Below are 27,812 nucleotides of genomic sequence, written 5' to 3' on the forward strand. Positions count from 1 at the left end.
AGAATAACCAAGCATTCTCCAAAGTTTAGTGTATGTTATTAACTATGCAGCCATTAAAAAAGCATAAGACAGATAAGCATATATAAAGGGAAGAGGTTTATGATTTCTGTTTTTTTAGATATATTTTTTTAATGTTTATTTTTGAGAGAGACAGTGACAGAATGTGAGTGGGTTGGGGCAGAGAGAGAGGGAGACATAGAATCCGAAGCAGGCTCCAGGCTCTGAGCTGTCAGCACAGAGCCTGGTGCGGGGCTTGAACTCCTGAGCTGCGAGATCATGACCTGACCTGAAGTTGGATGCTCAACCAACTGAGCCACCCAGGCGCCCCTATGATTTCTATTTTAATAAAGTTTTAATAAGTGTTATCCATAGAGAAATACCTAGCAGATAAAGACGTCTAACAGCTGGTGTCTATTTTGATGAGAGGAGTAAGGAATGGGTTTTCACCTTTTAAAAGCAGGCTTTACTTCTGTAATAATGAGAAAAGTCAGGGGATGTGCTGGATGCTGTGTACTGTGAGCTTAGTGATGGACTGCGTCAGCAGCATGTACTGAGTGAGCATCATCTCCCACCTCTAGTAACTGGAAACCTGGCTCCTTAGGACCAGCCATGCCATTTTTAATCAGTTTTATTATAAAACAATCCTTACTAATAGCTAAAATGTAGTTGTCTCTTCTCCACGTTAGTTTTCACTTTGTAGTCACACAGAAGTTTGATGGTTCCTCCCATGATGGCCTGTTAGGTAGGGGAAGGTAAATTCATTGCCTTTAGAGAACTAGAAGGGAACTTCGCCAGAACTCAGACCCACTGCAGCTTGTCCAGTAGCAGGTGGCAGTTGGGGTGGAGCAGGGAGTCTGGAGTGCAAACGGTGTGAGGATGCTAAAAGTTTATTTCCAAGTTAGTTTTTGCTCTTTCAGCTGTTCATGTAATTATTTTCAAACCCTTTACCATCTTGATGGTTTTCTTTGGTGCTCAGATGTAAATGCTGTTACATAAATGGAGTCTGGTTGATATTCGAGACGCTCTTCTGCTTTTACAGACTAGGGACACTTCTTTGGCAACCTTCATTGCTCTACCAGCTAAAACCCTACTCTCACATGTGCTCTTTCCCCTCCACCTCTAGCTAATCTGTGCTAGCACACATGTTCTGTTTTGTTTTTAGTCTAAATGTAAAATTTAAGTAACAATCACTTGTTTCTTCATTCAGCTTAACCAAGTCTGAGATCTCTTTGGTCTTGACTCTCTTCATTGTTCCTCCCTTTGTGACATTCTTCAACTTGATAGTTATCATAAGTCTCTGATGCTTGTTTATTAAAGGAAATAATGTGTGCAAGTATTTTATTTGTTAACAGATATTTATCTGGCACCCACTGTGTGCCAGCACAGTGCTCGGGGCTAGGAAATGCACAGTGACTGAGTGCGTGCCTCATGGAGCTTTTGGTGTAATAATGGGAAGACTTACTGAGCACGTATGTGAGCGTGTCCGGAAAGGAAAGAACAGCTCTCTGTGGGCGCATCGAAAGGGATGCCAACCTAAAATGGGAATTTGAGGAATGCCTCGCTGTTCGGGGTGGGGCAAGGTGGCAGAGAAGAGGGTGTATGAAGACTCAGAAAGAGCTTTGAGGAATTGGAGACCGTTGTGTTGGAGGTTAGAGGGAGAGGAAAGTGGTAAGAAGCAAGCAGCAGCTGGGCCCTGGGAGGTGCTATAAACCACCTTTAAGATACTGACTTGATCTCAGTTCTGGGAGGAAGAAGGTATTTAAACATTTTAAATAAGAGACTATAATATTTGCATTACTTTTTTATTTTTTATTTTATTTTTTGAGAGAGAAGGGGCAGGAGGAGAAAGAGATCATCTTAAGCAGGCTCCATGCCCAGCATGGAGCCCAACACGGGTTAATCTTAAAACCGTGAGATCATGACTTGAGCTGAAGTCAGACGCCTAACCGACTGAGCCACCCAGGCACTCACCCCTCCACCCCCCCTTTTTTTTAAAGAGAGAGCGTGAGAGGGTGCAAGCATGGGAGAGGGCAGAGGGAGAGAGAATCTTCTTAACCAGGCTCCACTCTCAGCACAGAGCCCTACGCAGGCCTCGATCCCTCTACCCTGGGATCATGACCTGAGCTGAAATCAAGAGTCCCCAGCTTAGCCAGCTGAGCCATCCAGGTGTCCCTACATTTGCATTTTAAGCCATCATAGATAATACTTTGAACAAATGGACTGGAAGCAAACTTAGTGTACTATGGTGATTTGTAGTGTTCCTTCCCTACTTACCCTGAGGTCTGGAGAAAGCAGGCAAGTGGACTCCTCAAGTGAGGAATTTCATTCACTTTGCCCAACTATAAAATTGATGACTCAAATCAGAACAATGAAAATATTTAAGTCATAGTTAAATGTTTAATCTAGGTTAATTCTATTACAGCTTGCTTTTCCTAGGAGCCATTTAAAGTAAAAAACGAGGGGCGTGTGGACGGCTTAGTCGGTTGGGCTCGGGTCATGATCTCACAGTCCATGGGTTTGAGCCCCACGTCAGGCTCTGTGCTGACAGCTCAGAGCCTGGAGCCTGCTTCAGATTCTGTTTCCCCCTCTCTCTCTGCCCCTCCCCTGTTCATGCATGCGTGCTCACTCGCTCTCTCTCGCTCTCGCTCTCTCTCAAAAATAAACATTAAATAAATAGAGATAAACATGTATATCAAAAAAATAAACTAAAAAACAATAGTGGTATTTAGGCGATAATTTCTGATCTTATATATAGTTTTTTTAGAAAAGACTTGAATAGCCGGTAGAATTTGCCTCAGTAAATTAGATTTTTTTTTCCCCTTCATAGAACTAGTTCATAAAAAGGCCTTTTCTGAGTAATGCTGATTTAACCATCAGTATTTGTTTATTTTTAAATATTTAATTTTTTTTTTAAGTAATCTCTACATACAACGTGGGGCTTGAACTCATGACCCCAAGATCAAGAGTCCTATGCTCCACCCACTGAGCCAGCCAGGTGCCCCCATCTGTATTTATTTTTGACATAGTGATGTAAACATCGTTTAAGTACCATGGATTACATTCCTTTCTAGGTTTTAAGATAAAGGAAGTTTGCGTTCATTTCTAAAATGTGGCAGAGTAATTTCCTTTGACTTTTACTTGCATTCTTGGTGAGCTAGTATTAATTATACATGGAGGATTTTTTTCAGAGTAGAAATCCCTATTGTGGTAGCAGGTTAAAGACCGATGGACTTATGAAGCCAAGAGCTGAATCTGAAAAGTGTCAGAGGTTAAACAAATGGAAGGTATTTCTAACAGTTTATTCTTTTATTACACCACCACAACCTAAGAGACGGGGAAAAAATTTTCAGAGGAGAAAATTGCAGAGCATCCCCTTGGCAAGAGTAAGAATTTTCCACTACCACTTGCCGTTAAGGGCATTGACATGCTCCATCAGGGAAATATCACTGGGTGCGATCATCAGGAACAGCACTGCCTGCTCCTCACACACAAAACCCTCTGTCTGAAATTCATAGAAGCCAGCGGACAAGGAAAATAATCATGTCTTAATTTGAAAAGTATCAATTGAATCTTCTTTTGCTTCCCTAGAGAGTGTGCGTCCTAATAGATTGAATCCTGTATTGATTATTACAAACAAAAGCGTAAAGCAGAGTCACATAGCAGGTTAAAAGAAGTCTTTCGTTAATTGAGGTTCCTTAGGCAAGACTCCTTTTACTTCTGGCTTTAGTTTCCTGACTAAACTGAGGGTTGATCAAGATGATGTGGGGGGTTTTCTAGCTAAGAGGATACTGGTGAACAAAGCAGGTGTTGAGGAACACCAGTTTGGACTGATGCTTTGTTATGGAGTTATGCTTCCTTTCGTTAGAGATAGTTTTTGATGAAAACAATGAAATGTAGAACTTTAAGATGATAAATTTCTCAGGTGTTGGAGGACTTAAGGTCCTCTTGGCCTAGAGCTGGCATACTTGGTACATGAGATGCAGCACACAGTAGGCTGTTCTGAACAAGCCCTTCATGGGATCTGTGACTCCAGTTATTGTGCATGGTGGTGATTGTTTCTTCTTAGGTTTTTTGGGTTTTGTTTCCTTTTGTTTGTTTTTGTTTTTTGTTTTAGTGTTTGGAGAACTTTTTTAAAAAATTTATTTATAACGTTTAATTTTGAGAGAGAGAGGGTGAGTGGAGGAAGGGCAGAGGGAGAGGAGGGCACAGAACTCGAAGCAGGCTCCAGGAAGCTGACGCGGGGCTTGAACCCACGAACTGTGAGATCGTGACCTGAGCTGAAGTCAGACGCTTCCCAGGCACCCTTGGAGAACTTTTTAAAAGGTGGATTCCTGGACCCCAAGCCAAATGCATTAAACCAGACTCTTGAAGAGTAGTTTCTGAGAGTGTATAGTTTATAAAAGGCTCCCAGGTGATCTTTCGTTTTAGCTCCTAAATATTTAATTGCCCCCCAGTTAGAATGCCTGTTATCAGAACCAAGAAAAGTTGAGAAAAGGAGGTCAGTTTTTAAGGGCTTCCCAGGTCATCTGTTCCACTAGCATTTGACATTTGAGTCATTCCTAAATATTTAGCCAACAATTAAGTGTATATCCATATAATTTCTGTACAGCAAAGAAATGACCTTCATGTATTTTTTTTTTTAATTTTTTTTAACGTTTATTTATTTTTGAGACAGAGAGAGACAGAGCATGAACAGGGGAGGGGCAGAGAGAGAGGGAGACACAGAATCTGAAACAGGCTCCAGGCTCTGAGCTGTCAGCACAGAGCCTGACGCGGGGCTCGAACTCACGGACCGTGAGATCATGACCTGAGCCGAAGTCGGACGCTTAACCGACCGAGCCACCCAGGCGCCCCGACCTTCATGTATTTAATATAGACCTTCGGGGGCACCCAGGTGGTTCAGTTAGCATCCAGCTTTGGATCAGGTCATAATCTCACGGTTGGGTGAGTTCAAGAATGTGTGTGTGTGTGTGTGTGTGTGTGTGTGTGTGTGTGTATACATGCACACCTGTGTTTGTTTTTTTTGTTGTCGTTTGTTTCAGGAGTAGAATTTAATGATTTATAACTTACATGTAACAAGTATTCATCACAGCAAATACCCTCCTTAATGCCCATCACCCATTTAGCCCATCCCCCCAACCTCTGGCAACCCTGTTTATGCCCCTATGTTCACCTGTTTTGTTTCTTAAATTCCATGTATGAGTGAAATCATAGGATATTTGTCTTTCGCTGACTGATTTATTTCACTTTTAACATACTACACTCTGCTTCCATCAGAATGAGTATAATTTTTAATGCTGCATATATTTAGTATTGATTCCGGGGCGCCTGGGTGGCTCAGTCGCTTGAGCGGCCGACTTTGGCTCAGGTCATGATCTCACAGCTCATGAGTTTGAGCCCTGCATTGGGCTCTGCGCTGACAGCTCAGAGCTTGGAGCCTGCTCCAGATTTTGTGTTTCCCTCTCTCTCTGCCCCTCCCCCACTCGAATTCTGTCTCCGTCTCTCTCAAAAAAGTATGAACTAGGGCTTATATGTGAAATTGTTGAACTAGAAAAACAGGATTCAACTTTTAACATAAAATGAAGTGTTCTTTTAAATTGCTGGTATGTATGTATGTATGTATGTATAAATAAATAAATAAATAAATAACTAAATTGCTGGTATATGTTCAGCTGTTATAGAGACCGAAGTGTCAGAGTACTTACAGATTGTGGGGACCTCTATGCCATGTTAGACATTTTTTTGCTCCTGTAGGACCATGACATAAATTGCCTCTGACAGCAGGAAACATTTTTCTTTCTTTCTTCCTTTTTTAATTTATTTTGAGAGAGAAAGAGAGCGGGGAAGGGGGAGACAGGGAAGACAGAATCCCAAGCAGGCTCTGTGCTGCCAGCACAGAGCCTGTTGTGGGGCTTGAACTCACAAACCATGAGACCATGCATGACCTGAGCCAAAATCAAGAATGTCAGACACTTAACTAACTGAGCCACCCAGGTGCCCCAAGAACCATTTTCAAGTAAATTTTCCATTTAGAGTCCTATGCTCATGATTGAACCTTATAATTCTTTTCTTTAAAAAAAAAATTTTTTTTAACATTTATTTATTTTTTGAGAGAGAGTGAGCCAGGAAGGGGCAGAGAAAGGGAGTCACAGAATCCAAAGCAGGCTCCGGGCTCTGAGCTGTCAGCACCGAGCCAGATGCAGGGCCCAAACTCACAAACCGCAAGATCATGATCTGAGCCAAAGTCAGATGCTTAACCAACTGAGCCACCCAGGTGCCCCTATTCTTTTCATGTTCAGGATCACATGTGATCGAATTAATTGTGACATTCAGAAATAATACAGTAAAATTTTTATTAAAATTTTTTTTTAATCTTTATTTTTGAGAGAGAGAGAGACAGAGTGTGAGCAGGGGAGGGGCAGGGAGAGAGGGAGACACAGAATCTGAAGCAGTCTCCAGGCTCTGAGCTGTCAGCACAGAGCCCGATGTGGGGTTCGAATTCATAAACCATGAGATCATGACCTGAGCTGAAGTCTGATACTTAACCAACTGAGCCACCCTGGCTCCCCTACTGTAAAAAATTTTAATTGGTTTCAAATTTTTATCTTGATGGAGCACTTGAGCTGTTGTTAGGCCATTGAAGTTTAGTTATATATGGTTACTTATTGTAGCAGGAACAGAATTAAGAGGAAAGGTTCTCGTTTATTCAGTTGGGGAATATTGCTGTTTGTTGCATAAGCATTTCCAGCAGGAGTTTCACTTTAACTTAATGTGTCCCTGCAGTCAAATGCAAGGGTGATCCTTGTCTCTTGAGATTATATACTGACAGTCTGTTTCTGTGCCCCTTTGTGACCACATTCCCTAGTTAGGCTACAGGGTGGTTTAATGAACTAGAGGTCAAAAAGCAAACCAACTGTTCCTGAACTTCAAAGCTCTGAAAGGCAGAAAAACCAGAGCTAAGTGGTAGGTGTTTGACAAATAAAATGAGTCTCCTTGGACAGAAAAGCTATTTTGCCAGTTTGTATATAACCAGTGACAATTAAAATTCAGTTTGTAGAGTAAGTATGGAAAATGAACATTTGACTTAAAAATACTATATGTAATGCTAGGGGAGACTATATTTCTTCTAATTTTTAGCTCTCCTTATATCAGACTTCCAAAACTACCATAGTTACCTTTTTTTTTTTAATTTTTTTAATGTTTATTTTTGAGAGAGAGAGAGAGAGAGAGAGACAGAGTGTGAGCCGAGGAGGGTCAGAGAGAGAGGGAGACACAGAATCTGAAGCAGGCTCCAGGCTCTGAGCTGTCAGCACAGAACCCGATGTGGGGCTCGAACCTACAAACCCTGAGATCATAACCTGAGCCAAAGTTGGACACTTAACCGACTGAGCCACCCAGGCACCCCCCCCTTAGTTACCTTTTAGAAGGTCAGGAAAAGCTGTTGTACACTTAATGTCCAGTTGCTTTGGTACTGATATGTCCTCATTCAACAGTATTTGAACACCCACAGTGTGCTGGACACTATTCTCCAGGCCCATGTGAAACAGTGGCTTTATCTGTTCCTATATCTGCAATGTGGCATTTACTTTATACAAACTAGAGATGTGAGCCCTTTAAAAGAGCTGTTAAAGGAGCTCTTTGGCCTAGTGAAGAAGACTGTGTTGACTTAAAGATCCTCTTGAGGTGAATTTTTTTTTTAATTTTTTTTAATGTTTATTTTTTGAGAGAGAGTGTGAGTGGGGGAGGGGCAGTGAGAGGGGGAGACACAGAATCCAAAGCAGGCACCAGGCTCTGAGCTGTCAGCGCAGAGCCCGAAGCAGGGCTCGAACTCACCAACTGGGAGATCATGATCTGAGCCGAAGTTGGACACCCAACAGACTGAGCCACCCAGGCGCCCCTTGGGGTGAATTTCAAAAGGCTTATTCACTTATTTGATAAATCAAATTTCAAAAGATACCCAAGGGTACAAAGTGAAAAGTCTCCCTCTATCCACCATGCTGGTAACCCCTACGTTAACATTTTGTGACCCTTTCTCAGAGGTATTTCCCTTATGAATGGTAGCTGTCTATAAGTGATGTTTCACACTCATGTTCCCCCCCCCCCCCCCCTTAATATACAGTATACCTAAGGAGGAAATTTTCACTTTAGCATGAATGGAGTTGTCTTATCTTTCTACTGTTAATAAAAAACTATGCTGTGACTAACTACATTCCGTATGAGCCTATCTGAAGAGTAAATTCCTTGTAGTGGAATACGTGGTGTAAAAAAAAGATTGTGCTTTGCAGTTTTGATATATAGTGCCGAATTGCCCTCCAGAGATTTTGTAACAGTTTTTTCTTCATACTCAGCAGCGTATGAAGGTGGGCACAAAGTCTGGAACCAGAGTGGAATTACACACTAAATGGACTGTTAATATTACGTAGAATGTTCACTGACATTACATGCATTTAATTTGTCCTTGTTAACTGTGTACTAACACAGCATTTCATTGATCTCTGCTCAGGCACTTGCCTCCAAGTGATTTATGACACTGATATTTTTTTTTCCTTATTTAAATGAAAATTTTCAGACATTAGAGTCACCACCCTGTAAGAATCCCTGTTTTTTATACATCCTTGCATACTTGGTACATTTTCTCAACTCTTATTGTCTGTCAATTTGATAGTTTTAAAAGTGGTGTCTCGGGGGTGGGAGGGAGGGCAGGGTGGGTGATGGGTATTGAGGAGGGCACCTTTTGGGATGAGCACTGGGTGTTGTATGGAAACCAATTTGACAGTAAATTTCATATATTAAAAAATAAAAAATAAAAAAAATAAAATAAAAGTGGTGTCTCCTGCTTCCATTTCTCGTTACTCTTACAAGTGAGATTTTTTTTTAGTGTCTTTGAGACGTTTGTTACCTATTCGTGATATCTTAGCTTTTCTGATGGGATAATCTGTTATCTGTCTAGCAAGAGTTTTTCTAACCCTAAGGATAAGTTGATCTTACTTAATTTAACAGATTTTGATATATTTGTGCTGTATACAGGCTATGTATTTCCCTTAAAATTTGTTTTGTTTGGAGACAGATTTATCTCTATGAAACACGAACATGAATTACAGAGTTGCTTATTTTAACTGCCTTTATTCTCCCCAATTAGTTGGTGACAAAGTTCCTGCTGATATAAGATTAACTTCCATCAAATCTACTACTCTGAGAGTTGACCAGTCCATTCTCACAGGTAAACATTATACATTGGAAAGTCCTTGAATGTGCAGACTCTCTCAGATCCTGTGCTAAGAGTTGACTCTTGCCTCACTGTCCCTTTATCGTACTTCACTTAATCCTCTCCAAGATATTTACTTCTTAAAACTTCATAAATTAGGCTTTTTGTCAATGTATGAGGTTTAAAGGTATTTAAAAACAAACTTGGCTTTCATCTCCTAAGGCCCCTTTAAATTTTGCCAAAAATTAGCTTTCAAAAAAAAAAAAAAAGTTACAAATTCCTACATTAGCAGAGGCAGTAATCTTTCTTTCTTTCTTCCTTCCTTCCTTTCTTTCTTTTTCTTTCTTTCTTTCTTTCTTTCTTTCTTTCTTTCTTTCTTTCTTTCTTTCTTTCTTTCTTTCTTTCTTTCTTTCTTTCTTTTTATGCTTATTTTTGAGAAAGAGCATGCAAGCAGGGAAAGGGCAGAGAGAGAGGGAGACACAGAATCCAAAGCAGGCTCTAGGCTCTGAGCTGTCAGCACAGAGCCCGACACGGGGCTCGAACTCACCCCGAGATCATGACCTGAGCCAAAGTCGGACACTTAACCGACTGAGCCACCCAAGCGCCCAGCAAGGGCAGTAATCTTCAGGTTGAAGTGTTGTCTCTCTCTTTTGTGGAAAATGAATTACTTAGTGTTCTTTTTCCAGGCAGGAAAAAAAGGCTCCAGAGCTGTAATTTTTTTCATTGGAGGAATGCTACTCTTGCATCTATCATACTTGGCAGTGATCAAATGTAGAATTAACAAAAGCTAGCACCTTCCAAAATGGTGAATGTTTTACTGCCTGAAGTTTGCATGTTTAGATCTGAGATTGTTTGGAACATTTTTCCATTTTTGTTTGATAAAGGTACAGTCTAGGGGGGAGGGTTCATATTAACTGGAAGTAAGGTGGTCAGAAGATTAACTCAGACACAGTGCTAACCTGAATTAAATAGAGTATAAAATCCAAAGGTAATCAAGATTTATCTGATTATCAGTTTTGTAAAGCAGCTGAAGTAATGGGAGGTAGTATTGTGAGTAGCCTGAGCTCTGTTTTTTATTGTTACGTTATGAATAGCTTATTTACTAAAACTCCCATTAGCAGCAATAGCTGAAAGCTGATTAAGCCATAAAATGTTGGGAAACTGATTAGGTTGTGCATATAAAATTTTCATCGTGTGCCCATAGAAATAATTAACTTTTAAAACTTTTCATAGAATCTCTTAAATGTTTTTTGTTAAAATAATCATGTTCCAGTTTTAATAACTGGAGCCATATTTTGCATTACTCAGAGTGACCCCAGTTATTTTCATAAGTGATGTTAAGTAAAGTTGAAACCAAATTCAATGAGACATTGTAAAAGTTGTAAGAAGTCGTCCTTTATATACCATGTGGTGTTTTTAGTGCAACTGCTGATGTTTTTCAGTTTTGTTTTATTGAAATAGAATGGTCTGATCACTCATCACTAATGCAGATATTTCTAAAACTGTGTTTTCATTTCTCATGTCTGACATTATTGAACAGGTTTCCCATTGATGCTCCTCATTACGTAATATAATGTATCTAGTTTTTTAGTGTGTTAAGAATATATGTTCACCTTTTTTTTGGAAGTATTAGTGCGTATGTGCAACTACAACAAATAAATATAAATACATATTCACAGTATTAGAGTATAAAATTGATACCTGAAAACAGACTAGATTTGAATAGTTACTGTGGGAAATAAAGGCAGTTGACTGGGATTTTATTTCAAAATTAAGTTTATTTTGAAATTGTACTAATTTTAATCCTGACATTCTTTGCTCTGAAGTTAGTTTCTAAGTTTTACTAGCTCATCTCCTTTGAGCAGATGGGGTCTTTTATCCTATTTCCTGAGAGTGCTAGCAGTTTAATGAGTGAGGGTCCAGGTTCTACACGTGGATGGCACGGATCTAATGGTTCCTTCTCTCAACCTGCTTAGGTGAGTCTGTGTCTGTCATCAAGCACACTGACCCTGTGCCAGACCCACGGGCCGTCAACCAAGATAAGAAGAACATGCTGTTTTCTGTAAGTACTTTGTCAAATGTAAAGATCAGGTCAAACACCTTTAAATTCTTTATCTGTATACCTAGAAAAGTAGATCTGTGTGAGAAAGGCTTAGCCTATAAAGATGTTTTTAAATGATGTGGATGATATCAGTATGTAGATCACAGGAAAAAGGTGCGTGTTTAGAAAGTAAGCAAATGTGGCAACAATAATAAGAGGTGAGTCTGGGTGAAAAGTAAAACGGGTGTTCATTGTACACCAGTTTTTCTGTTCAATTTTTTTGAAATGAAAAGTTGAGAAATTGATAGGTTTTGCTTGTTTGGCATTTAAAATACTTCAAATGGTAGGTATTTGTATACGGGTTAGTATGGGAGCCTAGCCACTCCTAGTAAGTCAAGTGCTATAGGATTACAGTGAAAATCATGAAGTTGTATCACACCAGCACTGGGAAGTAAAGTGGGGTGGGAAGAGAGTGCTCCTACTTGATTTCATGATTTCTGAATGCCAGTGCTTGAGTGGAGGTCCTCAAGGTAGCTCACGGTGCTGGTGGCCCTGCTTGTTATAGGTGATCACAGTGGGGGCAGGGAGGTTGAGCTATTGGAGCCAGCTGTGGAGAATGCTTAGGGTTGAGGGCCGGACGGAGTTTGAAGAGTCAGGAACGCAGAGGGGTTAGAGCCCTGTTCCAGCCCAAAGCCAGTCTGCAAGCCAGGCTCAATATTATGAATAGAGTTTCCAGGGGCGGGTGGTCAGGGTGGAGCTTCCCTGGGCAAGTAGGAACTGCATGAAATGAGAAACAAGAAGAGCCAGACCATGCTGCCTGCATTGTCCAGGTTGGATGGCTAGTTCTCGGAGTAGCAGCAGCCACTGGAAGGCCCAGCAGAATATGAGAGTGTCTGGGTGCTCTAATAAATACCCACAGACTAGTAAACTGTTCTGAGTTCACTAGTCGGTGTTTAAGTCGGGTGCAGTGTTACTCTTCTAATCAGTTTCCTCTACTTCTGTTGTAGGGAACAAACATTGCTGCTGGCAAAGCCATGGGAGTGGTGGTGGCGACTGGAGTTAACACAGAAATCGGCAAGATCCGGGATGAGATGGTGGCAACAGAACAGGAGAGAACACCCCTCCAGCAGAAACTAGACGAGTTTGGGGAGCAGCTTTCCAAAGTCATATCCCTTATTTGCATTGCAGTCTGGATCATAAACATTGGGCACTTCAATGACCCAGTTCACGGAGGCTCCTGGATCAGGGGTGCTATTTACTACTTTAAAATTGCGGTGGCCCTGGCTGTGGCGGCCATTCCTGAAGGTCTGCCTGCTGTCATCACCACCTGCCTGGCTCTTGGAACTCGCAGAATGGCAAAGAAAAATGCCATTGTTCGAAGTCTCCCTTCTGTGGAAACCCTTGGTTGTACTTCTGTTATCTGCTCAGACAAGACTGGTACGCTTACGACGAACCAGATGTCAGTGTGCAGGGTAAGTGGGAGTGATTTAAGACTCTTTGCCGCTGGTGGTTATTGATTCATCCTAAGAATATGCCCTCATGTCATCAAAACCTTGGATTTGTAATTTGAGGCCTTTTAAAGTACTTTAAACAAATAGGGTTGTGTGTATAGCCTTAACCCAAGGTAATCTGATGCCTCAAAGGAATTTAGTCCTCTAATTCCTAAAACTAATTCATGAAATAAGGGTATCTGCATGGTTAACGTATTTACACTGGGGAAGGTAACTATAGACGGGCTGTAAATGTGTTAGGTGACTGCTCCATCACTGAGTGCATGTATGTTACTGAAACAGCCTTAAGAGAATTCTGTAAAGCGGCTAGTTCCCTACCTACCAGCCTAGCTAAACTTCTAACTTGTGTTTTCATAACACAGTGGATGAGACATGCTTTCTTGAAAGGCACAAATAATTGCTTTGTTCTATGTTCATCCTTCTTTCTTAGGTTGTCTTGACCATCACTTGGGGGATAAAATAAGAAACTGTTTAAACTTGCCCTTAGAAAAGTAATAACTACAGAAATACTGATACAGCTGAATTAAGTTCTTTCCCTAGGTTTTATTTGAACAACTTTATACAAGTGAAAGTATAATTTTCCCAAAGGTACACAATTTGTAAAATACTGAGTGGACACCAAAGATCCTGTTTGGCTTGTTAAATATTGAGAGAATCAGTAAAATGGTAAAACTGATTACAAAGAGCATTTGAGGAAGTACTCAGTATTAGAATAGAATTGCTATATGTTAGATTACAAAAACTGGTTAATATCCTATAGGGCACCGGCGCCTGGATGGCTCAGTTGGTTAAGTGACCTGCCACTCTTGATTTCGGCTCAGGTCATGATCTCACGGTTTGTGGGTTTGAGCCCTGCGTCCAGCTCTGCACTGATAGTGCGGAGCCTGCTTGGGATTCTCCCTCTCCCTCTCTGCTCTTCTCCCATGCTTGCACTCTCTCAAAATAAACAAATAAATAAACTTTTTAAAAAAGTAGTCACTAGGGCAGTGAAACTACAGTTTGTCTTTCCTGTAGGAGTATCCACAACTTCCTGTAAGTAACGAGCTCTAAATAAATAAATAGCACAGTGGAACAGTGTTTTATATTTCTAGAATACTAATCTTTGAGCCTGTAAAGTAATGCTTCTGAATGACATTGAAGGGACTGTGGATATCCTGTTGGCCTTATTTCCAGGTTTTGGATAATATTTTTTCATATTAGAAATCATTTTTCTTCTAATACAATTAAACCCTTGGAATTTTTATCTCGCCAAATTGAAACTCATGATGATTTTTAGATACACAACCCCCCCCCCCAATCTTTGTGTAGTCAGACCCCAATTTAGAATGAATGGACAGGTGTTTTGTCTCTTATGTGGTAATAAGCAGGGTTTGACTCAGCTACCTAGGTTTACCTAGGTTTTCATTCCTTGGAACCAGAAAAGGTGTAAATTGGCTAATAGCTAGTTGCCAACTAATTTCAAACTGTGGGAGCAAATCAGATTTCAAACTAAGAATAAAACAGAGTCTGTAATAAAAGATTTTTGTTTTTATATTTTCTCTTAGCTGGTGTAAGATGTTTTCTTCCATTAAACAGCGTAGCCTGCCTCTTTGTTCTGTTGTACCTCTGTGACAGAAAGCTGATGCTAATCTGTATTCTATGGGAGGTTTCTTGCAGCAGGTTGCATAACTGCCCTTGACTTAGAAATACTTTCATCATGCAGTTCCTAAATGGTTTACTTGTAATCTACCATGCCCACTTGCATTCAGATTTACTTAACGTAAACTAAAATTCTGAATATTTTAGAATATTTTGGACCGTGGTATAAACTGAAAGTTTCACTTTTTTAAACTGTATCATTAAAGAAATGACATGGTGTGTGGTAATAATGTCAACTTATGATGTTGCTTAGTGTACTTAGTTTTTCACATTGTGACTTTATGAATCCTGGTAATCCTGCTCAAGAAGTTTAAAAACTCAGGCCCTGAGAAGTTAAGTGATATGTCTGGGGGGTCACACAGCTTCTAATAAAAGGGTAAAAAAAGGGTAAAGTTGGGTTTTTTATAGGAGAGATGGGTAGTTAAACCTAGTCCTCTGTCTTCCACTTAATAATTATATAACCTTGAGCACTTGTTTAACCTCTCTGGTCCTTTGTTCCTCTTCTGTAAAATGTCAAACATATTTGGAAGGAGCCATTTGACAAGCTTCCTTTTTTTAGTTGTTGTATCTGTTAGAAAAAAATGTAGGCGTCACTGATACTGCTGCATGTGATCTTGGACATGAATCTTTTCCTCATTTAACACTGGTTGCGCATGTTTGAATTAGAACCTTTTTTATCAGGAGTCATCACAGTTTTAAATCCTCTTATATAATTTCATTAAAAAAAAAAAAAAGACATATGTGTTGTTCATGGCTCTAGTTCCGTTCCAGGGTTAATTTATATCTAAGTAGCTTTTGAAATGAAGCTTTTTGGGTGCCTGGCTGGCTCAGTCAGTAGAGCATGTGACTCTTGATCTTGGGGTTGTGAGTTCGAACCCCGTGTAGGGTGTAGAGTTTAAAAAAAAAGAGATGTGGGGCGCCTGGGTGGCTCAGTCGGTTAAGCATTCCAACTTCAGCTCAGGTTATGATCTCACAGTTCATGAGTTCAAGCCCCGCATTGGGCACTGCGCTAACAGTGCAGAACCTGCTTGAGATTCTTTCTCCTGTCGGTGCCCCTACCCTGCTTGCATGCTCTCTCTCTCAAAATAAACAAACTTTAAAAAAATATATTAAAAAAAAAAAGATAAAACTTTCAGAACTTAAAAGTTTGTCCTATATAACAAGCAAAAATCTTGTGAGGCAAAAATAAGTTATTTTAATTTTTTTTTTTTTTTGATGTTTATTTTTGAGAGACAGTGCTAGTGAGGGAAAGGCAGAGAGAGAAGGAGACACAGAATCCGAAGCAGGCTCCAGGCTCCGAGCTGTCAGCACAGAGCCCGATTCAGGGCTTGAACCCATGAACCGTGACATCATGACCTGAACCGAAGTTGGATGCTTAGCCAACTGAGCCACCCAGGCGCCCCTAAAAAAAAGTTACTTTGAAATAAGCATGAGCTGATTTTGTTACTGAATATGAGTTGAGATTCTCTGAAAAGATACCTTAAAGCACTACATGGCTCTTTTTAAACTTGAGTTTAGTAGTTTTAAATTATTGTAAATGGTTTGATTATATATTTAAAATTTTTTTAATGTTTATTATTTTTGAGAGAGAGACAGAGTAAAAGCAGGGGAGGGACAGAGAGAGGGGGAGACACAGAGAATCTGGAGCAGGCTCTAGGCTCTGAGTTGTTAACACAGAGCCTAGTGCAGGGCTTGAACTCACGAACCGAGAGATCATGCCCTGAGCTGAAGTCAGACACTTAACTGGCTGAGCCACCTAGGCACCCCGTTTTCTTCTGACTGACTCTCCTCTCTCACTCTCTCCTTCCTTCTTTCCTTCCTTCCTTCCTTCCTTCCTTCCTTCCTTCCTTCCTTCCTCTTTCTTTTTTAATGTTTTATTTGTTTTGAGAGAGCGCACATAAGGGGAGGGGTGGGGGGGGGCACGGGAGAAAATCACAAGCAGGCTCCAAGTTGTTAGTGCAGAGCCTGGCTATAGGGCTTGATCCCACAAATGGCAAGATCATGACCTAAGCTGAAATCAAGTCAGACAACCAACTGAGCTACCCGGCCGCCCCTGGTCATGGTCTTAATTGTTCATATTTCAGAGGCATTTTGGCACCATAAAGTATAGTTGAAGTAGCACTTTGTGTTTTTGTTCTGTGTTTTATGAGAAGGTGTTATAGTTTGAATTTGCATGAAAACACAAGTCTAAATCTGAGTCTTCCAAACTGGGCTTCTAAATCATGATTGAAAAGCAAACCGAGGGGGGCTGGGGGAACCTGATCTTTAAGAAACTAGCTCATGTCACTGTAAAATTAAGAATCCTTTCCTAAGCATGCTTCTGTCTGTGTTGCCTTGGTGATGTCAGTTCAGTCAGTTCTGCAGGCTCCTTACTGTGCACATGGAGTTATGCAGCTTCATAGAAAATGAGCTATTGCCACAATAAAAATAAGTGGGAAGGAGGAGAGAAGTGATTTGTCTTATTTTACTCAGGGAATGTTTATGCAGCTCTGAAATGTGAGTTTATTCTTCCCAGGCTTTTACTATTAGCTCCCAGGCATGACTACCTAATATTACTTTCTCAGCCAGCCATTTGAAATTGGGAATTCGGAGTCCTCTGAAGACTACTGCTGTGTCTTTGGAATTGAATGACCTGGAGTCCTCATAACTTAGATTTCATGTGGGTTGTCTTCTGTGTCTTTGGTGCCCCTGTTGTTTATTTATTCAGCACCTCTGTGATACTGTTTTTCAGACTCTTGGATGGATGGGGGAGGCAATCCTAAATAGCATCTAGTTGGAATAAGGAAAAATCTGATGCTGAGGTTCAGTTCATAAGTTTCATTAAAATTGTTTTCTTCCATGAGAAATGCTTTTTGTCTTAGCAGAGATTATTTTTTTCTGGCACATTTTAAACACTTGACGCTTTTTTTTCTGTAGATGTTCATTCTGGACAAGGTTGAGGGGGATACTTGTTCCCTTAATGAGTTTACCATAACTGGGTCAACATATGCACCTATTGGAGAAGTGTGAGTAAACCCACCTTATCATTTAAAGGATCCGTTGTAGCAGTTTGGTACTTGTATAGATTTAAGAGAAAACAGGTTATAAGTCAGTGACTTTTTTCATTTTTATTTAGCTCTGCTTTAGAGCCTAATTTTTCAGCTGGTTTGTTCTGTATTGATACCTGTGGTGGAAGAATTTCATTAATTAAGAACTTCTGGTCTTTACTGGTTGATTCCTAATATCAAAGACACCTTCTGTTGTCTCCAGCATCAGATTTCTAAGAACCATCACTCAGATTCTTTTGAATACTTGCCTGGCTGTTGCCCACAAAATTATATTACAAATTAAATAAAAATCAATAGAGATGACCACATTATGCTCTAAAAATGTTTTTCTTCTTTTGATAGGCATAAAGATGATAAACCAGTGAAATGTCATCAATATGATGGTCTTGTGGAATTGGCAACAATTTGTGCTCTTTGTAATGATTCTGCATTGGATTACAATGAGGTAAGGCTCCTCATAAATGAGAAAGTAGACCTGGCTATTCTAGCTCAAAGGTGGGGTGGGTGGAATGAAAATCCAGCCTTCCTTCCTCTGGAAAGTAACGGTTTCTGATTTTATTTCCTCTTTCCATTTTATCCAAGTCAGCATGACCTAGTCAAAGAAAGCCGAGAGCCTTTCATATATCCTCTGAGTGTTGCAGTCACTTTTAAACTAAGAGGATGTATGCGATGTTCCCTTTGGCTTGTAGTGTGGCTACCAAAAGTGAAGAAAACCTAGGAGAGGAAAGGTTTTCCTGAAAGTAGAGGGTATTAATCTTGTTTTTTAAGATGGGTAGTATTATATCCTTGAGGATGAGCTGAGGCTTAGAGGGCTGTTTTGATGATGATGATGATGATGATGATGATGATGATGATAAAATAATGTAAAATTTAAACAGTAGACCTTTTTTTCCTCCCTTTTTACTTACAGATTAACCCACTGGTTTCTAAAAGACAAGCCAGTCTCCATCAGAACCTGAATGTGAACTCTATAGAATGATAAATAATGACATGCAATTTCACATACTATTTGAAAGTTGTTTGAATTAATACTATGACTATTGGCTTCTCATAGTTAAAGGAAATAAAAAATATCGTTATTAGAATAAGATAAAATGTGCTTTGAGTGTATTTTTGTCTGCCTCATTTGCTCCAGAGTAGGATAAAAACAGCCCCGACAATAATGGTGCAACGAAAGACAAGCTCTCCTCTGATGGGAAGTCTTTATTGATGAAAAACTTACTCACTGCTTTTTCACTTTATGCTTTTAACCAATACAGGCGAAGGGCGTGTATGAAAAAGTTGGGGAAGCTACAGAGACTGCTCTCACTTGCCTAGTAGAGAAGATGAATGTATTTGATACCGAATTGAAGGGTCTTTCTAAAATAGAAAGAGCAAATGCCTGCAACTCGGTCAGTATTGAAGCGTGGGGTGTTGTGTGCACTGCCTTTCGTTCCCCGTCCTCTTGGACAACTAGGTAGATTCATACCTTCTCCTCAAACTGGCGGCATCTCCTTCTCTCATTTGCTCTCTGGTACAACGATCTGGCTACCTGTCTGACCAAGAAAATAGAAGCAATCACTAGATAATTTCCATACGCAGCTGTCTGCACCTGTAAGCTCTACCTCCTCTCCCGTGGCACCATGAGCAATCTGTCATCCTTGCTCCTGTCAGAACCCCCCTGCCCTTTGTGCCATGAGTCCCGACTTCTCTCTCCTGCACTATCCATTTTCCATCTCTGGTAGATCCTCATCGGCACAGGACCGAGTAGTATGTTTTTTATCTTAAAACTTTCTTTTTTTTGTTTCCCCCTTTAGCACTCTGCTTCTTTTCTTTTCTAGTAAAATTTCTCAAAGTAGCTGTTTTAATGTATTCTCTTGTTTCACTTTTCTGATTTTCTCCAGTGCACTCCAGTCAAGTTCTTTTTTTTTTTTTTTTTTTTTTTTTTTTTTTTTAAGTTTATTTTGTGAGAGAGAGAGTGCATGTGCAATCTGAGGAGGGGAGAGAGGGAGAGAGTATCCCAAGCAGGCTCTACAATGCCAAAGCAGAGCCCGATGCAGGGCTTAAACTCACAAACCGTGAGATCATGACCTGAGCCGAAGTCAGACACTTGACTGAGCCACCCAGATGCCCCTCCGGTCAAGTTTTTTAAGCATTTTGGTGAGCACACCAATGTCAGGCTGTGAAAGGGTCCATCTAGTCCAGTCTGGCATTCACAGACAGGGAAACTGAGGCCTGCAGTGATGAGCATAGTTTTCACAGGGTGAGGCAGAACTGGACTCCTTCTCTAGCACCCTCTCTTTGCATCCTTTTATCTCCTTTATATTATCAAGAAAACAAAGCTCACACCAGAATTAAGGCCCTCCCCGCTGTGACATGATCCACACTCCACCATTAGCAATCTCATAGTCACAAGGGTCCTGGGCAGCTCCTGTGGCATCCATAAAATGGGAGATGTCCTGGTCTCCATTTTAGAGCCCTCACTCTCACACTGGCAGTGAGCTGGGGTGGGATAAAGGGGGCAGAGGGGCATCCTTGCAAAACCACATTGTCTGACAGCTCTATTAGTTGGTTTGACTAAGTCCCTCAGAGGCAACCTTCACAGAGACTGAGGGTTAGAACTGTTTGATTCTAGACCTGTAACCACTCGATAAAGGGAAACAAGTAGTATGGAGCTTACAAGCAGTGTATTAACTGTCATTTTGACGGGACGTAAGGGCAAGGCTGTCTGTTCTCTTGTCTGCAGACTAAGCCATTTCTTGATCCATGGCTGCCTCATTTTTTTGTCAGCAGCTGAGCGAGGAGATCAGTAGTGACTGTCATGGGGGCTCCTTCACCGAAAATTTCCAGATCCGAACTCATGCCAGTCTCCGGCCCCTAGAAAGCAGAAACCTGTTGTAGTTCAGAGAGGAAGTGGGCAGAACCCAGCTTTTTAAGGCCTAGTGGACTATCCTGATGCTGTTAGAAATGGCTGTATTCTTCTCTCCACCCAGAATGTATCTGGTGCCTAGATCTACACCTAAGAGTCACTACACATTCCTTCAGTCTTTATAGAGCATTTGGTGAAAATGCTAAACACTAAAACTAAACACGTAAATACATACGAGTCAAATAATGCAGAATTCAGTGATGGTCTTTTTTCTGCTTGAGGCAGCTCTGGCTGAGAGGATGACCATAGTCCACCCAGCCTGGCAGAGAACCCACAGATGTCTGTCCACTCATCACTGCCCACATTGGATGCTGAGGTTCTTGAGGATTTCTGCACTTACTAGCTTTATATCTGAGTGGGGGATGGGGGAGGATCAGTGTAATTCACATAATTGAATAAAGACAGAAAACCATAAGATCATTTAAGTAGATGTAGAAAGGGCATCTGGTAAAATTTGTGTTCATGATAAAAACTCCACAAACCTGGGCACCTAGGTGGCTCAGTCGGTTAAGCTTCCAACTCTTGATTTCAGCTCAGGTCATGATCTTAGTTTGTGAGATAGAGCATGGAGCCTGCTTGTGGTGGTTCTCTCCCCATCCCTTGCTGACTTGCTCACTCTCTCAAAATAAACTACAAAAACAAAAACAATTCAGCAAACCTGTCTTCAAGTTGAAGGTATATTTACACAGAGTCTGTACTAATGTCATACTTAGTAGCTACAAAAAATTTTCTGCTCTCAATGTTTCTATTCAGTATTGTCCCAGCAGCCCCAGTCAATCCAATAAGACAAGAAAAAGAAATCAAAGGTATAAAAATTAGAAAGGCTAGTGTAGGGCACCTGGGTGGGTCAATGGGTTAAGCATCCAACTTTGGCTCAGGTCATGATCTCACAGTTCGTGGGTTCGAGCCCTGCGTCGGGCTCTGTGCTGACAGCTAAGCCTGGAACCTGCTTCAAATTCTGTGTCTCCCTCTTTCTCTGCCCCTCCCCTACTCATGCTCTCTCTCAAAAATAAACATTAAAAAAATTTTTTTTTACTGTTAAAAAGGTACAGTGTATGTTGTAGATAACATGGTTGTGTACACAACGCAACAGTGTCTGAATCCAAAGGGTCATTTTCAGTCCTAATTTACCTGAGCTGTTGGTCTCTCCCTCTGTGAAACATTCCTTCACTTGTTCTCCCTCCCATCCCTCTGCCAACTCCTTGGCTGGATCTTACACATATGACCGGGGGTGGGGAGGCCCCAGAGTCCAGTCCTCAACCTTTTCTGTCTTCAGTTACTTCCATGAGCTCTTCCATGAGCTTTTCCATGAGCTTCAGTTACTTCCATGAGGTCAGTGTGCTGGCGTCTAATGTGCAGGCTCCCTAAAGCTATTTAGAATAAAGAGAACAATGGCTTTTCAGGTGCTTAGTAGCCACATAGGACAGCTACATGAACAGCTCCCATAGAACATTTCCATCACAGTAGACACTTCAGTGGGGCAGCAGTGCTGTGGACCAACCATTCCTGCCCACGGTTGCCATCATCTCTCTTAGATTATTTGTACTAAATGGTGCTCCTTGTCCCCCTTCAACTGCGAGAGCCTGAAACCCTCCATCATCTTCCCATTTTCACTTGCTATAAAAGCTAATTGTCTTAAAGTGACTTTCAAAGTCCTACAACCTGCTTCTGTCCTCCCACACCTACCCCCCCCCACCCCCCACCCCCCACCCCCCCCCCCGCCATTACACTTCTCTCTTTTTCTTGCAACTCTTCCAGCTATATGGCCCGGAGGCTCCTTGAACATGCCAGGTCATGCCAACCTGCACTTCGGCACTCTCAGCTCACACATCCTTCACATTTTTACTCAAACTCTGCCTTCTTCTGACTACATTATGTAAAATTGCAACCTATACATACACAAATTTTCTATCTCCCTTCCTCGCCTTATCTAAACATTTTTTCCTCCATAGCATTTACTATATGTGCATTTACCTTCTAGTGTGTCTTTCCCAAATGAGAGGGCAAGTTTAAACTTCATGAGGGTGAGAACTTGTTCGCTGTCCATGGCTAAACCCCAGCACCTGTCACAGAATAGGCGCTTAGTGAACATTTGTTGACCAAGTAAAAAATATTCAGAAATTGTTACCCAGTAGTATTCCATGCGTGTTCTCTTTTCAGGTCATAAAGCAGTTAATGAAAAAAGAATTTACTCTCGAGTTTTCACGCGATAGAAAATCAATGTCAGTTTATTGTACACCAAACAAACCAAGCCGGACATCGATGAGCAAAATGTTTGTGAAGGCAAGTACAGCAGATTGCAGTTGAGATGTTCTTTCCAGGATTAGGATCCTGGGTGAGCCCAGTAAGTACAGTTCCTGATCTAAATCTGTAACATTTCCAGGGCGCTCCCGAAGGTGTCATTGACAGGTGCACCCACATTCGGGTTGGAAGTACCAAAATCCCTATGACCCCTGGAGTCAAACAGAAGGTCATGTCTGTCATCAGGGAATGGGGTAGTGGCAGCGACACACTGCGGTGCCTGGCTCTGGCCACTCATGACAACCCACTGAGAAGAGAAGAAATGAACCTTGAGGACTCTGCCAACTTTATCAAATATGAGGTTAGCTAACAAAATGCTCCTTCCCCCACACCCTGCACACTCATTGTGTTCAAACAGCGCTCCTTCAGTAAAAGGTCAAATGAGTCTTGCTTTTGCCAAGAAAGAGGTGTGGTTATTTGTTTTTCTGCAGGCCAAATGCCCCACCATTCTAATTCAGCGTGCTGCTTCCAGCATGCCTAGTTAACAGTTTAATACAGGTCTGTTGCTTTTGAGGTAGGAAAGTCCAGACTTGAGCTAAAGAAACTTGTAAAAATGATTTTGCAACTCTTAAGTAAATTAAGATGTTTTAAAAATAGGGAATATTTTTTTAAAACATTCGTTAGTTACTGAAGGTCAAAATATCCAAGTTGAGAGATTGCTTCTACTCCTCTGCTTATAGTAGAACTCTTTAATTCTGGGTGTGTGACTTCCTGAAGCACTGACCGAGAGGAATTAGGAAGAACTGGTCCTCTGGGCCATAAGAGTGGCCAGTATCAAAATGCTCTTACTCCTTAGTATGGTTTTTTCTTCCTTTCAGGATATTATCATCCTGAAAGTTAAAGGATGATTTGGTTCAAGAAGGTAGTGATGTTTTTTATTCCTTTCTGGTTCATTGGAAGAAATACTATTCCTCATTGGATTTATATCTGTATGAATGTTAATCTTAGATAAGAGTCACAGCTACAGAATTTACCATAGGAAAATGGGGAGAGGCCTTTGCTCTTTATGTATAACTGGTCCTTGTTTTACATTAGGGGAGAAACTAGAACTTCCTGTTTTAACGTAAGATGATTCTTTTGCTGTAGACTAATCTGACTTTCGTTGGCTGTGTGGGCATGCTGGACCCTCCAAGAATTGAAGTGGCCTCTTCTGTGAAGCTTTGCCGGCAAGCAGGCATCCGGGTGATCATGATCACAGGGGACAACAAAGGCACTGCTGTGGCCATCTGTCGCCGCATTGGCATCTTCGGGCAGGACGAGGATGTGACGTCAAAGGCTTTTACAGGTCGGGAGTTTGATGAGCTCAGTCCTTCAGCCCAAAGAGATGCCTGCTTGAATGCCCGCTGTTTTGCTCGAGTTGAGCCTTCCCACAAGTCAAAAATTGTAGAGTTTCTTCAGTCTTTTGATGAGATTACAGCTATGGTGAGTACCTTTGGACTCATGCTACACAGATACAGCAAGTTGTAATTTTGACTGTTAAATTTTTAGTAACAGCTCCCAAATTCGGAATATCTTGATTTTTGTCATGATCAGAGCTGTTTCTCTAGGGTTCTGTTAACCAGTAGTTGGCATGCTATGTATTATTACCTTCAGGGAAGATTCTAGACTAGTTTACGATGTTGAAGTATGCCTTCTGAATCAGTCACAGGGAAATATATGTGGTGATATCTAGTCTTTGTCTTGGTTAAAGTATACATGTTCTCTCAAGTTTTCTAAAAATTGATTCAGGACTGAACTCCTCTGTTTTCTATTCCCAATCTTTGGATAACCCTACCTGAAATTAGATGTACTGTTGAAGCATTAAGAACTGCTTATTGGTGAGGCATTTCCGGGATTCTTCCCTTTGTGTGATTCTTCACCCAGACAAGTTCACGTTGTGGAGTGTTTGCTTTCTGTTGCTGGTCTGTGAAACTTTTTTAAAAGGTGTTATTTGAAAGAATATATTAACAGGTGTTCTTCCTTCTCTCAAAGGGAACCACTTTTCTGAATTGAATGTTGGGTGTTCAGTAAAAGTTTAAAAAAAAATGGGAGTGATAGCTTTGTATCTGTAGACGATATTTAGTATTTTTCTGATCTTTGTAAATGGCATGTTCTAGTTTCCTAGAATAGTGCACCTATTGTACTTGAGATTTGTCTGTGTGATACATGTGCTTCATCTTTACTGCCACGTGGGTGGTTTTGTGTTTTGTTTGGTAAAAAAATAATACAGAAGAATTTGAAGTCCCCTTTGTGCCACTTCCCTCCGAAGTCTCTTCGGTAAGCTCATTCACCAGTTGTATGTTTCCCAGGTGAAGTGCATTTTGTGACACCAATTTGTAAAACTGAAAATTCTCTAACTGTGCCCAGAAGCCCAAGGCTCCATTCATTGCCCTTGCTTCAGGACAGTGAAGCCTTTGTCGGGGTGCATGTGTGAGGTGATGGCAGGTGTGCAGAAACCAGTTCTCGCATTCCCTTTCAGACCGGGGATGGTGTGAATGATGCTCCCGCCCTGAAGAAATCGGAGATTGGCATTGCCATGGGCTCTGGCACGGCAGTGGCTAAAACCGCCTCTGAGATGGTCCTGGCTGACGACAACTTCTCCACCATTGTGGCTGCTGTCGAGGAGGGGCGGGCAATTTACAACAATATGAAGCAGTTTATCCGCTACCTCATCTCTTCGAATGTGGGGGAAGTTGTCTGGTGGGTCCCTGCGAAAGAGCACTTGTAGTCTTTTTTCTAAAATTGGCTTGGGATGACCAGTTTTCCAGATTTGTTCATGTGGCAGCAGCTTTGGTCTTTGTGCAGGAGTCGGGAGGGAGGGCCAGGTGAGAGGAAGGAAGGTAGAGGTTCATTTGGCTCACTGGAGAGCTGTCTTTGGCTGTCTTGGGCGGTGAAGGATACCCTAGAACATAGAAATGAGTTTAACTATGGCCTTCTAACATTTTACTTTAACTCAAAATTAGGTATACTGAGTGTTTGATGATGGCCAAAAAAAGTTATTTCAAGCAGTCATTGTTACTGTCCATTGATTTTGGGAGGAGGAGAGGGTACTAATGCTATTTAAATAGTGGCCAAAAATAATTTGGGGTCTTTCTCTTTCTTTGGGTGGAAACAGTATTTTCCTGACTGCAGCCCTTGGATTTCCTGAGGCTTTAATTCCTGTCCAGCTGCTCTGGGTCAATCTGGTGACAGACGGCCTGCCTGCCACTGCACTGGGGTTTAACCCACCTGATCTGGACATCATGAACAAACCACCCCGGAACCCGAAGGAACCACTGATCAGCGGATGGCTCTTTTTCCGTTACCTAGCTATTGGCTGTGAGTACAGTTTTTTATATTCTTGATTTAAAAAAAATTTTTTTTTTAATGTTACTTATTTTTGAAAGAGCATGAGCAGGGGAGGGGCCAAGAGAGAGCGAGACACAGAATCCCAAGCAGGCTCCAGGCTCTCAGCTGCCAGCACAGAGGCCCGACGCGGGGCTTGAACTCACAAGCTGTGAGATCATGACCTGAGCTGAAGACGGATGCTTAACTGAGAGCCACACAGGCGCCCCTATGTTGTTGATGTTTAAACGTAATCTTCATAAGCCAAGGTTTTGTAAATTCATCCCTTAACACACATTTTTTTCTTCTATCCCCATATTAGGGTAGCAAAAAAATGGAGTTCAGTAAACTGTATGTCCAGTTTACAGGAAAGTTAGTCCCTTGTTTTAGCATCCTTATCCCTTGGGCCTTTGTGAATGAGATTTTCAGATTTAATCTAAGGGCAAAGGGATATAGGGGTGAGTCAGGGTCAGGCCTTACATCCCGAAGCTATGAAACTAAGCCCTGCTCCCCCTGAGTAGAGAAGGGTGATGTGCATTGATCTGCAGAGGTTGGTAAACACACAGGAGCCTCGACCACAGGTCATGTTCCTCTACATACATTGTTTCTGTAGACTTCATGCTCTTGGCCCAGCTGCTGATTCTTGTCCCCCAACTTTAGAAAAGTGAGGCCTACAGAGTTTAAATAACTTCCCTGGGGTTCCATAGGAAGGTGTTTTGGTTTTGTTTTCATAAGTTCGCATGATTTAAAATTCAAAAAGGACACTGGCATAGCGTGAGAAGGTTCTCAGCCAGTCAGTTGCCCTCCAGCATTGGGTTTTTCATGTGCCCTCCCAGAAATAAGTCTAGCAAACAGATCTATTTCATGTATTTATTTTCATAAGTGTTGGTGTGCTGTAAACACCTGTGTGCTGACCCCTGTCTCCGTGTACCTTTCCCTGTTTGCTGGGAGTTGCCACATCGGTGTGTGTAGAGCTGCCTTGTCCCCATGCACCAGCTCTCTCATTCCTGCCCATAGCTGCCGGGTTAGGGGGTGCGCCTGTGTCGTGGTGGGGGGTGCTGCTGCATCGGCACCATCTTCACGGTGTCCGGTCCCTTGTTCTCCACTACCCCGTTGCTTTGTAGTAAACTTGTTGAGTTCAGAACTGATAGGTTGGGAGGGAGGGTGGTCCCAGAATCAGCTCTGGGTTTTTGGCATGTTGCCTGTGTTCTGCACTAACTGCTCTGACAGCATTTCCACGTAAAGGTTCTGCAAGGCCTTTGATAGAGCAAATAAGCGTACACCTGGGAGCATCAGTTTCCCTAAAAGTCCTGGGTGCTGTGATCTGAGCCAACACAGCAAGGGCTTACATAGAGTATGTGTGTACCTGCCGCCAGTTACAGAAGGCATGGCTGTCGTCGAGGTCCCTGCCAGTTGCAGTATTTCCTTTTTCTCATAAACTCTGGAAGAAAAGTTGCCTGGTTTTTCTGTACCAGACACCCCTCTCCTTGCAGAGACCCACCGTCTAGCTGCTTGGGCTGATGTGAGTGAGCAGTTGCTAGTGGCAGCAAAGCTCTCCAGTGCCATCGACAAACCAGGTCTCATCTCTGCGGGGGATTGGCCTGTGAGGCAGAGCCCGCAGTATAAGCTGTGGGCTGCAAACCCTGCCTGTGTCTGTTACCAGGTTACGTTGGCGCTGCTACTGTGGGTGCTGCCGCGTGGTGGTTCATTGCTGCCGACGGGGGTCCGAGGGTGTCCTTCTACCAACTGGTACGTATCCACCTTTCTTTCCTGTACCTTAGAGGCAAAGCATAAGATTGTCCTTGAGTTTTTGTGGTTTTGGTGCCTACCAAATCATCTTAATGCTTAATGCAATAAT

General features: G+C 41.7%; 1 protein-coding gene across 2 annotated transcripts in view; it reads left to right on the plus strand.

Moving 5' to 3' along the window:
• The window catches only part of ATP2A2 (ATPase sarcoplasmic/endoplasmic reticulum Ca2+ transporting 2), a 58,397-nt gene that overhangs the window by 24,806 nt on the left and 5,779 nt on the right, over positions 1 to 27,812 (plus strand). For both annotated transcript variants that reach the window (XM_042962471.1, XM_042962472.1), the window contains exons 6-17: positions 9,140 to 9,220; positions 11,182 to 11,267; positions 12,254 to 12,718; positions 17,312 to 17,400; positions 17,785 to 17,887; positions 18,702 to 18,833; positions 22,511 to 22,633; positions 22,734 to 22,952; positions 23,738 to 24,073; positions 25,110 to 25,330; positions 25,746 to 25,948; positions 27,618 to 27,703. In XM_042962471.1, coding sequence (XP_042818405.1) covers positions 9,140 to 9,220; positions 11,182 to 11,267; positions 12,254 to 12,718; positions 17,312 to 17,400; positions 17,785 to 17,887; positions 18,702 to 18,833; positions 22,511 to 22,633; positions 22,734 to 22,952; positions 23,738 to 24,073; positions 25,110 to 25,330; positions 25,746 to 25,948; positions 27,618 to 27,703 — 2,144 coding nt within the window. The remainder of the gene's footprint in view (positions 1 to 9,139; positions 9,221 to 11,181; positions 11,268 to 12,253; positions 12,719 to 17,311; positions 17,401 to 17,784; positions 17,888 to 18,701; positions 18,834 to 22,510; positions 22,634 to 22,733; positions 22,953 to 23,737; positions 24,074 to 25,109; positions 25,331 to 25,745; positions 25,949 to 27,617; positions 27,704 to 27,812) is intronic.

This window comes from Panthera tigris, chromosome D3 (assembly GCF_018350195.1).
Source record: "Panthera tigris isolate Pti1 chromosome D3, P.tigris_Pti1_mat1.1, whole genome shotgun sequence".
NCBI classification, from domain to species: Eukaryota; Metazoa; Chordata; class Mammalia; order Carnivora; family Felidae; genus Panthera; species Panthera tigris.